At 41.1% G+C, this 13715-nt stretch overlaps 1 protein-coding gene across 1 annotated transcript; it reads right to left on the bottom strand.

The window, feature by feature from the left end:
• Positions 1 to 439: 439 nt before the first annotated feature.
• On the bottom strand, positions 440 to 13264 carry men1 (multiple endocrine neoplasia I). Its single transcript, XM_061959328.2, has 10 exons — positions 13151 to 13264; positions 9061 to 9520; positions 8789 to 8997; positions 8598 to 8726; positions 4089 to 4129; positions 3922 to 4009; positions 3723 to 3859; positions 1770 to 1914; positions 1512 to 1679; positions 440 to 1366 (listed from the first exon to the last, which is right to left on the bottom strand). Exons 2-10 carry the CDS (start codon positions 9497 to 9499, stop codon positions 833 to 835), a joined length of 1890 nt encoding a protein of 629 aa, XP_061815312.1. The 5' UTR covers positions 9500 to 9520; positions 13151 to 13264; the 3' UTR covers positions 440 to 832.
• Positions 13265 to 13715: the final 451 nt, after the last annotated feature.

Below are 13715 nucleotides of genomic sequence, written 5' to 3'. Positions count from 1 at the left end.
TCATTTTGTTTTGACATTATCTTATATTTTTGTGATAATGTAATACTAGATTGGTCTCAAATTATTTTTGGTTTGCCTCAAATCTTTGTCTGGTTTGGTTCTGATTTTAATCATGATCAACAAATTAAAAGAAAGAAAATCACAAAATCATTGAATGGACTTGTTCGAGTAAAAAGTACTGTACCTAAAGCACTGGAGATACTGGCCCTGGATTTACTTGATATCAGATTGATACCAAAATTTGCCGTATGGCACACCTCGAACTGTAAAAATGTCGTCATCTCAAGCAACAATAACAATGAGAGCCTCTGCTTCAAGGACTCATGTCCAATCAGTAAATATACTAATATAACATTTGATCAGATTCAAAAAATACAAATATATGTTACATGAGAAGAATGTACCGGTACTGAAATAATAATAAAGACCATGCAGCGTCTAATTTGATCAGATCTTTATTACTAGCAGATAGAAAACCAAGAAGGAAACAATGCACAAAGTAGCAGGACCAGCTAGCGTGGCTGTGAGGACAGTGCTTGGTCTTTCTAGGCTTCTCTACTCTAAATCTTCCAAATAAAACAAACAAAGGCGACGTAAGGCAACATCGAGCTAGCAAGAAAGAAGCTATCCTTAGCGCGGTGGTGGACAATGTTACACAGTAACTATCCTAAATTGAAGATATGTTGAGCTTTCAGTCATGAACGGTGTTCACCAGAAAAGCAACAAACACAGGAGGCGGAGCTCCGAACACACTCAGGTTTGTTAGCGTGCTATTGCTGGTAGCTACGAGAAGGTGGAGATAAGGATGAAGACCAGTGTTGGCTTTCACAGCTTAAAGAGCCTTGCGCTGCCTCTTCATGAAGGACAAGGAGTAGTCCCCAGGCGGCGTGCTTTTCTGCCTCTTCATCTGGACCTGAGACTGAGCAGTTAGCTGCAGTTTGATGGCGCTGGAGTTCACCTTGGCGGCGCACAACAGCCCCTTCATGCCTTTCATCTTCTCGCTCTGGAAGATGACCACTGGGGCAGCTGGGCAGGGCGATGCCGCCTGCTGCTGAGGGGAGGGCGCCGCGTTGGGGCCAGGGGACTTAGGCTTGCCCTCAGCCCCCTCTGCACCCCGCTGGCCTTGGGAGGAACGGCGGCGGGCCACACCCTCGCCTACTTTCTTAGGCTGAGGAGGCGGTGCCGCCGCCCCGGTCATCTGGGAGGCTGGGGAGGTCGGGGCAGCAGGGAGGGGAGAGTTCTGTTCCTCCAGTTTGGGCTCTCTGCGGGAACCTCGTCTGCGGCCCTCCCAGGGGTCCTCGCTGGACGCGTCGTCGTCCTCCTGACATTCTGGCTCTTTGGTGATGATGGACACTTTCTGACGCACCTTGGGACACAAACAACGTCGTCTTTAGGTTTCAAAATGACACTACAGGACACTTCATTAAGCACACCTGTGCAGCGACTTCGAGTGCAAGAGCAGCAAGCATGAATGCAAACATGTCACGTTTATTCACACGCCTCCTCCTCACCTGCGCATCAAAGCGGCTGAGGGACTGGACCAGGTAGGTGGCCCAGCCCACATGCAGCACTGGCGTGGGACTGCCCTCCTCCCACTTGCAGATGCCGTCGTAGAAGGACAGCAGGTGGGCAAAGCATTCTGGGTCCTGCAGGGCCGAGAAGGCGGCCGCCTGCTTTGGCTGCGCCAGGACACACAGAACAGACTTTTGTTTGAGGACTTCACTACCCACAATGCAACAGCATCTTCTCTGCAGGCCAAGAACACTTACTTTATCACCAACTTCTCCCACGTCGCCGCCCTCAGATGGATTTTCAGCAGCGACGGACGTTTCCTTCAGCAGAGTTGGAATGACGTCGTTTGCAACGTCAAAGAATTCCTTGTAGATCTCCTCGTCCTCACGGAAGTAGTTGTAGCTGCAACAAGAGAGACTTTTTTAGGAATTCAGTTTGCTTTTATTTGCATCAAGACTGTAATGGGGGGTTGGGACGTATTAAGTTCCTACTAGGACGTCACAAAAATCTGAAAAAAATATGCAAAATATTCCTGAGCATGGAAGGAAATGACAGAACAATGAGGGGGCAGCAGGAGGAAAAGGAAGCTGCTCGATTTCAGCTCAAGGACTATATTTAGCTGCCGAGGTTCACTTTGTGAACCACCGCACACTCTGGTCATGGTGTGAGATTAAACATGAAATATTTTCAATCATATCTAAACAATAACTGTATTTATGGCAGCCTTGATATTCCTGTCAGTTGGTGTGGATGCCATGTGTATTGACTGCCCTCTTGCGGTCATATGAGGTAATGTCCACACTAAGATGATAATGCTTTATTTTCAGGTGTCCCTGATAAGTGAGTGTTTCCCATACATTCTTTTATTAGTGACGACCCGCCACAAGAAAATTAAGGGGCACCACAAATATAAAATGCTGCTCTCGCCTGGCAATCAGGTTCCACACAACATTAACTATATTATTTGTTTTAAAAAATTAGAGTTTGACGTTCGAGCAAAAGGCTTCCGTAGAAAGTCAAAACACGGTGCAGAGCAGTAGACTGGCCTAGTAGTGCAAAGTTAGCATCAATATTTGTTTCCAGTTTGGTGAATATATGCCTGTAAGTAGGAATACATTTTCTGTTTAATGTAAATTTTCTTCTGTTAAAATCTAATTTGTTAAATGTTGGTTCAACTTTAAAACAATCTCCTTGCTAATTTTTCCTAGCCTGTCAGTAATCGTCTGTTTGCATTAAGCTAGTGGCATAAGTGCAAACCTTTGTACTGTATAGTTGCATCTTTTCAGTTTATACAAAACTGTATTGCTGATTTAACATGATTCCTACATTTATGTGCAATTCATGTGTATTTTAATGTACTTTCCTTTGTGTGCTTTGCTTTAATAATAATAATAATGGATCAGATTTAAATAGCGATTTTCTAGACACTCAAAGTGCTTCACAGAGAAGTGAGAACCCATCATTCATTCACACCTGGTGGTGGTAAGCTACATTTGTAGCCACAGCTGCCCTGGGGTAGACTGACGGAAGCGTGGCAGCCAGTTTGCGCCTACGGCCCCTCCGACCACCACCCATCATTCATTCACCAGTGTGAGCGGCACTGGGGGCAAGGGTGAAGTGTCCTGCCCAAGGACACAACGGCAGTGATTTGGATGACAAGAGGCGGGGAGCGAACCTGCAACCCTCAAGTTTCTGGCACGGCTGCTCTACCCACCACTCCATGCCGCCCCTTTACTGTAACTTCATTGTGAAAACTATCAATTAAAAGCTTCAAGTTTTTTTCCTCTTTAATTTTAAAGACTGTTTATCTTTCTGCCAAATTAATTTCCAACATTCAGGGCGAGAAGAATAACATATGTTAAATAAACCCGGGGTGTACAAAGTACAGATCGTGTTACATCATTGTAGATTTAAGATAAACACCAAACATTAAAAAAAAAATAGATCAAAACAATATAATGTAACAAGAAAAAGATCTGTTGAAACTAATAACACAGATTTGTCTTTAATATATGTATAACGTTTTAGACTTTTTCTTTTTATAAAAATACATGCGTCATAGCCAATTATGCAAACTATATGATGTAATCTTAATACCCCTGACCTAACAGCGCTGGCCCCGCCCACATTAATAGAGTGCCCTTCTTTGGGAAACACTAAGTAAAACTAATGATAAAGTAATGATAACAATAACCAAGATATTAACTTACTCCTGCATAACTTTGGCGGCGTCAGCCCACGCTCTCAGTGCGTCCCGCACGTTTTTGTGCCTGTAGTGGAAGCCCGCCAGGTACATGTAAGGGTAAATGTGCTCGTTGTGGTAATGTTTCTGGGCTGAACTCACAGCCTGGCGAGAGAGAGCAAAATGAAGCATCTGGTGCCAAGAAGAAGAATGACAAGAATCCTTACCTTGAGGTGAATTTCTATTGGGCTCTCCTTCCCTGGGATTGGCTCTTGGTCCTCCAGGTCTGCAAGAGTCCCCATGGCCATTGGATACCTGGCTCAGGGAAAAGTAAAAATGTTGAGGATAGTGACATCAACATAAGTTTTTGGCAACTTGGCTGCAGCACTCTCACCTGTCCAAGTTGCCTCGGTCATACAGCAACCACAGCAACTTCTGTTCAAGAACAATGGGAAAGAAGTGATTAACACTTATTATCTCATGGATGCGTAAAATGCAGGCAAAGCATAATAGGTGGTGTAGCATGATTAGGGCTCTATGAAATCCTTGTTTTTTTGGACTTAGGCTTTTGTTCTCCAACTACAGCCTGCTTTTTGTGCTTTAAGTACAAAGTGTTTATTAGGTAAGGTACTTTTTTGAAACCGTTATATTGTTAGCGCAGTCAAACCGGATGTTGTGTACAGCACTGTTATTTTGAAGAGTGGAAGCGTGCTGCTGGGCGCTTGACAGCTGCTATGTTTCTGAGTGGAAAAGAGGCTGTGTTGAAGTTTAAAGAAAATACATGTCAGGCAGCGGCCGTTCCGCTTGATAATCAATTACACTTAACATTTTTAGTATTAGCTAGCATTAAAAGTGGTCAAGTTATCAGTAACTTACCAGTGACGATGTTAAAAATGCTATAGTTCCCTGCATCGGTGAGCTTGTCCACAACAACACAAGCCAATGAGATGTGTATATATATATATATATATATAATAGGGGTGTGGGAAAAAATCGATTCGAATTCCGATTCTCACGTTGTGCGATTCAGAATCGATTCTCTTTTTTTTTTAAATCGATTTTTTTTAATTTAATTTAATTTTTTTTAAATGAATCAATCCAACAAAACAATACACAGCAATACCATAACAATGCAATCCAATTCCAAAACCCGACCCAGCAACACTCAGAACTGCAATAAACAGAGCAATTGAGAGGAGACACAAACACGACACAGAACAAACCAAAAGTAGTGAAACAAAAATGAATATTATCAACAACAGCATCAATATTAGTTACAATTTCAACATAGCAGTGATTAAAAATCCCTCATTGACATTATCATTAGACATAAAAATAAAAATAAAAGAACAATAGTGTCACAGTGGCTTACACTTGCATCGCATCTCATAAGCTTGACAACACACTGTGTCCAATATTTTCACAAAGATAAAATAACTCATATTTTTCGTTCATTTAATAGTTAAAACAAATTTACATTATTGCAATCAGTTGATAAATCATTGTCCTTTACAATTATAAAAGCTTTTTACAAAAATCTACTACTCTGCTTGCATGTCAGCAGACTGGGGTAGATCCTGCTGAAATCCTATGTATTGAATGAATAGAGAATCGTTTTGAATCGGGAAAATATCTTTTTGAATCGAGAATTGTGTTGAATTGAAAAAAAATTATTTGATTTTGAATCGAATCGTGACCCCAAGAATCGATATTGAATCGAATCATCACCCAAAGATTCACAGCCCTAATATATATATATATATACATATATATATATATATATATATATATATATATATATATATATATATATATATATATATATATATATATATATTTCTGTGTGGAGTTTGCATGTTCTCCCCGTGACTGCGTGGGTTCCCTCCGGGTACTCCGGCTTCCTCCCACCTCCAAAGACATGCACCTGGGGATAAGTTGATTGGCAACACTAAATTGGCCCTAGAGTGTGAATGTTGTCTGTCTATCTGTGTTGGCCCTGCGATGAGGTGGCGACTTGTCCAGGGTGTACCCCGCCTTCCGCCCGATTGTAGCTGAGATAGGCTCCAGCACCTCCCGCGACCCCGAAGGGAATAAGCGGTAGAAAATGGATGGAGATATATATATATATATATATATATATATATATATATATATATATATATACATACATACCGGTACATATACACATGTACACATTTTGTGGGGTAGAGAACTGTTTTCCTCTCAAAGTTATTTAGTTTTTTTGCTTGGCATCCCAAACATTCTGCAGTAAGCAAGTGGTGTACTGAATATTATAAGACAAGTTAACATTTACAAAACAACAGTTTCAAATGATAAATTATTATTTGTATTATTTGTATACATCAGTGCTTCTCACCAGTGCTTTGGCAAACAGCAAACGGTGACCAACATTGTGGAGTTTTTTTTTTAACCCAACTACTGTAGCTTATATTTAATAAACGTGCATTAAAGTGCAGTTTGAATTTGAGGTGCTGTAAAATAATGTGCACCAACACATAATACAAGTTTAATGATTATTTCAGGAGCAAAATGTTTTTTATCCAAAAACTCAAAAATTATTTGAAGTGTCTGTCTGCAGACTTTTTAGTACATGTTATATCAGAGGAGTTGAATCTTTGCAAACACAAAAACAAAAAGTCTGATTAAAAAATATTTAGATATAAAAATTTATTTTTCTGATTAAATTAGTGGGTGTGTTGATTCTCCCAGTCAGGACCAATACAGTAGTTCAGTCACAAAGACATTCTGTGCCTGCCTGCTTGCCAGTCCGCATTCAAGACAGGATGACTAATGAGCTGCAGTGAAACTAAAGTCTGTCACTGAAGTTTTTGCTTCTTCTCAATGTTGTGTTTCCACTTATATGCTAGTGTTGGTCATATTTATTTATTTTGTTCTTCTGGGCTGTACTTCCAGCTGTGTAAGGGGGAAGAGGCACAACGCAGATTGAACATTAATTACGTTGTGACGAGCCTGACTTTTGCGACGGTGGACAGGGACGTGCACGCATCACAGCTTCAAGTACATTAGCAAGCTGAGGGAAAGCCTGCTCAGGCCTGACTTTTTTCCCTTTGAATGTTCAGTTATGTTGTATTCAGCTTTCTTGAGGTAGACATACACTTTCTTTTGGAATGGAACACATTATTTGTGATGTACAGAGTTAGAAAATTGTAACTGCCCAAGCCTCGTCTTGCTTTGAAGGTACCGTATTTTCCGCACCATAAGGCGCACCTAAAAACCACAAATTTTCTCAAAAGCTAACAGTGCGCCTTATAACCCGGTGCGCTTTATTACGATTAATTTTCATAAAGTTTCGATCTCGCAACTTCGGTAAACAGCCGCCATCTTTTTTCCCGGTAGAACAGGAAGCGCTTCTTCTTCTACGCAAGCAACCGCCAAGGAAAGCACCCGCCCCCATAGAACAGGAAGCGCTTCACCCGCCCCCATAGAACAGGAAGCGCTTCACCCGCCCCCATAGAACAGGAAGCGCTTCACCCGCCCCCGGAAGAAGAAGAAAAAACGCGCGGATATCACCGTACGTTTCATTTCCTGTTTACATCTGTAAAGACCACAAAATGGCTCCTACTAAACGATCTGGTTCATAAAAAGACGCAATCTCTCCATCCGCACACGGATTACTACCGTATTTCACAGCAACTGAACCGCACTGTGGAACGGGAGCACGTACGGTGAATATTCGCTCCACAGGGAATGAGAAGTCATCCTTCACTGTGGTTCTAGCTTGCCATGCTAACTTCCACTCATGGTGATATTCAAAAGGAAGACCTTGCCAAAAGAGACCTTTCCAGCCGGCGTCATCATAAAAGCTAACTCGAAGGGATGGATGGATGAAGAAAAGATGAGCGAGTGGTTAAGGGAAGTTTACGCGAAGAGGCCGGGTGGCTTTTTTCACACAGCTCCGAAGGCGAACACACCTTCACTAAGACGGGCAGACAGCCTCGGACGACATACGCCAACATTTGCCAGTGGATCGTAAATGCTTGGGCAGATATTTCGGTCACAACTGTGGTCCGAGCTTTCCGGAAGGCAGGATTCACAGAACAACAGCGACACTGACTCCCGATGACTTCTACGAGACGGAACCGGCCATTTTGGATCCCACGCTTGCGCAATTTTTCAATTCGGACACCGAAGACGAAGAATTCGAAGGATTTACGAATGAAGAATAACTTCAGAAGGTGAGCGCTATGTTTATTTTGTGTGTTGTGACATTAACGTTCGAGCAACATTATGTTACTATTGCTCTACACCATTTTGAATTTTACTATGTTTGTGATTGCACATTTGCGTACATTTTGGGACAGAGTTGTTAGAACGCTGGTTTTCAATATATTATTAAAGTTTGACTGAACTATCTGACTGTTTTTTTGACATTCACTTTAGCGCAGCGTTTTTTTGACATTCACTTTAGCGCAGCGTAGGCGCGGCTTTTAGTCCGGGGCGGCTTATTGGTGGACAAAATTATGAAATATGTAATTCATAGAAGGTGCGGCTAATAATCCGGTGCGCCTTATAGTGCGGAAAATACGGTAAATAATTATTGAAATGACTATTTGACTACATTTAACTTTCTTTGCTAAACCTATACATGAGTTTTTAAATGATAGATTTGCCTTCTAAGTTATAAAGAGGGTTCATTACACATGTTAGACATTTTCTCTACTTGGACTTCAGGTTTTAGGGTTATGGAAATATCTCTTTAGTCCCACACATGTGAGGTGGTACAGGGAAAAAAAAGAAACTAACCAAGAAAAACAGTTTTAAGGAGAGGGAGTAGTAAACATAAATGTAGGTAAAAATGCTAAATAACTAGCATGGACTCCAAAGGGTAAATGTTGTTTGTGAGTGTGTGATGTATGCTGACCTGTTGTAGCTGCAGGAGCTCAGAGCTATCTGTGTGCAGATCCAGTGAAGGGTTAATGGCACAAACCATGAAGGCTACTTCCATGTTTCTGTCACATTTCATGTAGGATCCCTTCAGATAGAGCCAGCTCTGAAGCAGAGACAAAAATTTCAGCAACGTTTCGTACGTTTGGAGTGTCGAGTGCGGCTCACCTTTTCGCTGACTCCCGCTGTGACCGTCTGTCCTCGCCTGTCCTCATTACCCTTGCCGTGCCAGGTGACCTCAGCCGTTTCTTCTCCATTCTTGCCAAAAATGACCCAGGCGTGGTCCTCGGACAGAGCCAGGTGCACATCCTTCAGACCCAGGACTTGGCAGGCTGCCACCACAGCAAAGGCCACCCCCGAGCTATCCAGCTTTGTCCCTTTAAGAAAGATGACATCGGTTTGGTAGGAAAACAATACGCCTGCAGTCTAGCTTGTCTTACCAGTGATGAGGCTAAAGAGAGACTGGATATGAGCTCGATCTTTAAAGTAAGAGCGACTCAGACTGTTCCAAATCACGTCGGAAACTTTCTTCACCAACTCGCGACTCGAGCCGGCGGATGTCCTCCTGTACTGCGACAGGTCCACTGCCCCGCGGATCTGCGCTGTGAAGCGCTCATACAGCGCAGAGAGCATACCCAGCTCTACAGTAGGGAAGCACGAGTTGGGACAGTCTGGCTCCAGTGGCTCAAAGCGCACGCCGGGCACATTGACAGGCACCACGCGGTTGACGGCCAGGAAGTGCTCGACGAAGCCCAGGACCAGCGAGAGGAGGGCTAAGTCCGGCTCAGACTTGCGGAGCTCGGCGTCGAAGAGCTGAACAACGCCATCAATCCCCCGCAGGGGAAAGTGCTTCTTCTGGGATGTGTGCAACCCCATCATGTCTTCTCAGCTTCACCTGCGCTGTAAGACAATTCAAAAAAGAAGAAATTATTAGGCAACAATATACCATATACTATCATCAACTATTATAAGAAAAATGAATACAGCTGCAAAAAGCACCAGTACATCATTACAGCTGCATGTGTCAAACGTGTTACCATTCATTTCAAATCAAAAACAATTTTGCAGCTGTAATCAGTCAATGCACTCATTATACAAATGCATAATATTTGTTAATTATTTAACAATATATGTTAAAGGCTGTGTTAGGGCTGGGCATTTATGGCAAAAATCTAAATCACGATTAATTTAACCTTTTACCTCGATTTTGGTTAACGTGCAATTATTTTACTCTACACTCACACTATTCTTTTTGGTCAACTTCCCCTTTATTGTAGTCAAAGAGTGTTTAAACAACTAAAACAGAATTCATTTTGGCTACAAGCTGCTCTCGACGTCCTGTTGGTTCTGTTTTTCAGTTTTCCTCCAAGACACTTCCATGTAGCGGACTGGATGAAAGTGTTACTTGGTTGCTGCAGCTTCTTCTGCTGGGTTCCGCTTTGCAACACCTGGCTTCCTGTGACGTAACTACACAATCAGTACTGTAGTTTAAGGGGATGGTGTATATGTACAGTAGAGAGTCACAACAATCTAAATAATTGTCATAGCAGTTTACTTTTCAATTATTTCTCAATTAATCGTCCAACTGTGACTATCTTTAGCTAAACTTTTATAAACTGTGTTTTAACTTTCTTTGTAATGTCTTATAGGTAAGTACTAAAACGTTTTCTGACTTCGGTAGAATACAATGATGGCCACTGGCCAATGCATGCAACAATAAGATAGAATCGAATAGAACGTGTGTTAGTTTATAATTTGCCCCGTCAGTACCCCTCTTTGTACAGCAGCTGGCTCCTGTGTAAAAAGCATGCACATTTTGGGGTCACTTAGGGGGCAGACAGAATCAGGGATCAACCACTGAATGGTTTGGTAATGTAAGAGCCATACCACATGATTTATGATACTTGAAGGTATGACGTGCATTATGGAGGAAGGGCTATACCTCCACCCAATCAGAATAGCGCTCTCTCTCTCTTTGAGTCGATATATAAAAGTCCATGCAGAGATTACTCCTGGTCCTATTTTACTTTTTAACAGACTCTAAATTCTCCTTTTGTTGGAAAAATTGTTTGAGGCAGCGCGTGGAAACGGTCAACGAGCCTGACGGACGCCCAGGTGGTCAAAAATATAAAAAGGTAAAATAGATAAATAAAAAATCTTAAAAAAACCCAACCTGGATTCACACTAAAATGTGATCAAGTTGATAAATATCAATGAAAAAAGTGCTTAACAAACTGCAAGCAACACAAAGCAACAAATGCCATTTTACTCCAGAACACGCGCCGCACCGTGAGCATGATGGTTGAACTTTCTCATGACTCTCCCCTTCCTCCAGTAAGCTCCTCTGGCCACAGGGCAAGCTGCTGCTCTGGCTGGTGAAGAAATCATTAATCATCTTGCAGGAGAAGCAATTGCATTAATAAGTGACTTTTCTCTCGACCTGTTATTAGACCTGTTATTATGTCCTGAATAAATGTACAATTTTTTGGACTTGATAGATTATTTTGCCTTTCCATTAAAAAAAAGTAACCGGGCAAGCCAAATCTACCATGAAAAACTGCAGAAATATTGTTGGAAGGTTCTTTAAAGAAGAAAAAGACAATAATCAAAAAATTATCCCAGGGAATCACGATCTTCCCAAATCTAAGAAATACATTTGAGATTCACATTTTAGGCAGACTCATGCAGCCCTGATTAATATTTGTTGTTTTTAGATTCGTAATCGTCTGGTTCGGCATTAAATTAACTTCCAAAGAGTTTCCTGCTGCTCTTTATAGGAGGTGCCTGAAATGGCAGACCGGTAGGAATAAAAAATAAAAATAAATCAAGAAATAAAAGAAAAAAATACACAAAATGTTCCCTATACACTCCCATGCATAAGGCAAGTCAAAAGAAAAGTCAACGTATTATTGCGATTGCTTCTCACACAAGATAATGAATGATAACCAGCGTGGAGGAAGTGTCAGCCGTCATGTCAATAACAGTGTACAGCAGGGGTGTCAAACTTGTTTTCATTGAGGGCCACATCGCAGTTATGGTGGTCGTCAGAGGGCCGCATTTAACAATGAGTAATATATGAATAATGTATAAATAAATACATCACAATGTTTTTTTTTTTAACAAAAGTTGGAATAAAAATATTTTATTTTACTTTAAAAACTGGCAGCTCAGTCACCAGAATTTTACAGTAAAAGCATTTTTTTTTTTACAGCATATAAAAAAAATGTTTATTAACGGAATGGAAAACAATACCACTGGTTTTAGCGGTACAATTCAAGCAACAGAGCTGCCAGTTTTGTTTTGAACGTAAAATCTTGTTTTAATGTTTTTGTTTTTTAATGTTTTAGTGTCTTACTGTATATGGAAAAAAACAGTGCCAATGTTGATTTTACGGTAAAAAAAAACTCAGTCGGCGGAATTTAACCGTAAAATCTATTGTCAATTTCACAGTCTACAATTTGATTGATGATTTGTTTTGAAATCATAAGTCAAGCAGATATTTATGTACAGTAGTTATCTCTATTTTAACACAAAATATTTTTGAATTACAATATTTTGATTTTGATCATATTGAATTATAAAAGATATGCAATTGCATGCAGTACATGATTTTTAATGTCAAAAGGGAAAGAACAAATATATTTGGTAGGAAAAAATTAAGCATTTTATTAACACATATTTCCAGGCTTTCGCAGGCCACATAAAATAATGTGGCGGGCCTTGAGTTAGACAAATGTGGTGTAAAAGCATTGATTAAATTGACAGCGTTATATTCAAATTTTATGAGAATATTTCTGTTTGACTACGTACTTGAAACCTTCCATAGGCTAAATAATGATCGATTATAATAATCACAATACAATATAGTTTCTGTTAATGTTGAACTTGCTGGACGCAAAAAGACCAGAGATAGATAAGTGTGAGTCATTGCATGATGTCACATGTTCCATCAGTACAGCTAACCTGGGCTACATTGCGCTCTGGTGGGCGGGGCACTCTCCCGTCAAATACACGCACAATAAATACAATAAATAATACACTTATGGACGCCTTTTCAAGGTTAATGTGATGGGTAATGCCGAAAGATATCGCTTCCAAGCCAATAGGTATCGATATAATATCTGTCCATTGTATTGAGATCTCGCTATTGTATGTGTTAGCATGTGGCTAACCGGCTAACTTTGCAAAGTTTGGCAAAATACGCGTCAGTAATATTTGCTCGAAACGTGTCTTGGTTCTCCGAATGAAAGCTTCGATCATTTAAATAAATAAGCAGCGTAAAGTCAAGAGAAGAGGCCAAACTAATCGTTAGGTAAACGCTTTAAGGAGACATCTGCGGGAGCAAGCTGGCTTGAATGAGCGGGCGATCAGGTGCAGCTAGCTGGCTAAAAGCGGCTAGCTGGTCAAACTAGACCAGTTTAGATAACCGCTTGTCGAGCAGGAAGTCTCGTCAAACTGCTTGCTGTAGTTTAACTACCGGATATCTCGCTCCAGTCTCCTAATAACGCGAAAATGTAAAGAACAACGTACCCGGTTCCTCAGTGTGGTAGCCACATGTTTTTTGTTTGTGTCCCACTTCTTTTGCCGCGCACTTCAGGCTGCCCGAGAGTCACCCGACTTGCGTCATCACGTTTACGTACCATGACGTCACTCGCGAGTGTTTCAAGTGCAGTCGGAAAACTGAAAGTTACTCGAACACTCGTCGCCGTTCATTATCTACATTTCTTCAAAGTACATAAAGTATATTTAAACAAATACATGACTATGTATGGTTATGGAATAAGTTTATTTCGAACAAGAACAAGAAAGTTTGATCATATTACGCCTATACTGGCTCACCTGCACTGGCTTCCTGTGCACTTAAGATGCGACTTTAAGGTTTTACTACTTACGTATAAAATACTACACGGTCTAGCTCCATCCTATCTTGCCGATTGTATTGTGCTATATGTCCCGGCAAGAAATCTGCGTTCAAAGAACTCCGGCTTATTAGTGATTCCAAGAGCCCAAAAAAAAGTCTGCGGGCTATAGAGCGTTTTCTATTCGGGCTCCAGTACTATGGAATGCCCTCCCGGTAACAGTTAGAGATGCTACC

This window comes from Nerophis lumbriciformis, linkage group LG05 (genome assembly GCF_033978685.3).
Source record: "Nerophis lumbriciformis linkage group LG05, RoL_Nlum_v2.1, whole genome shotgun sequence".
Taxonomy (NCBI): Eukaryota; Metazoa; Chordata; class Actinopteri; order Syngnathiformes; family Syngnathidae; genus Nerophis; species Nerophis lumbriciformis.
The sequence above is the reverse complement of the archived record's forward strand: the minus strand, read 5'-3'. Positions and strand labels throughout refer to the sequence as shown.

Excerpts from the sequence above, each read along its gene's own strand:
- men1 (XM_061959328.2), bottom strand. The coding sequence starts at position 9,499 with ATGATGGGGTTGCACACATCCCAGAAGAAGCACTTTCCCCTGCGGGGG. Across the intron at positions 3,860-3,921 it reads CAATAGAAATTCACCTCAAG|GCTGTGAGTTCAGCCCAGAA; the intron begins GTAAGGATTCTT and ends CTCTCTCGCCAG. Across the intron at positions 1,367-1,511 it reads TCAGCCGCTTTGATGCGCAG|GTGCGTCAGAAAGTGTCCAT; the intron begins GTGAGGAGGAGG and ends TTGTGTCCCAAG.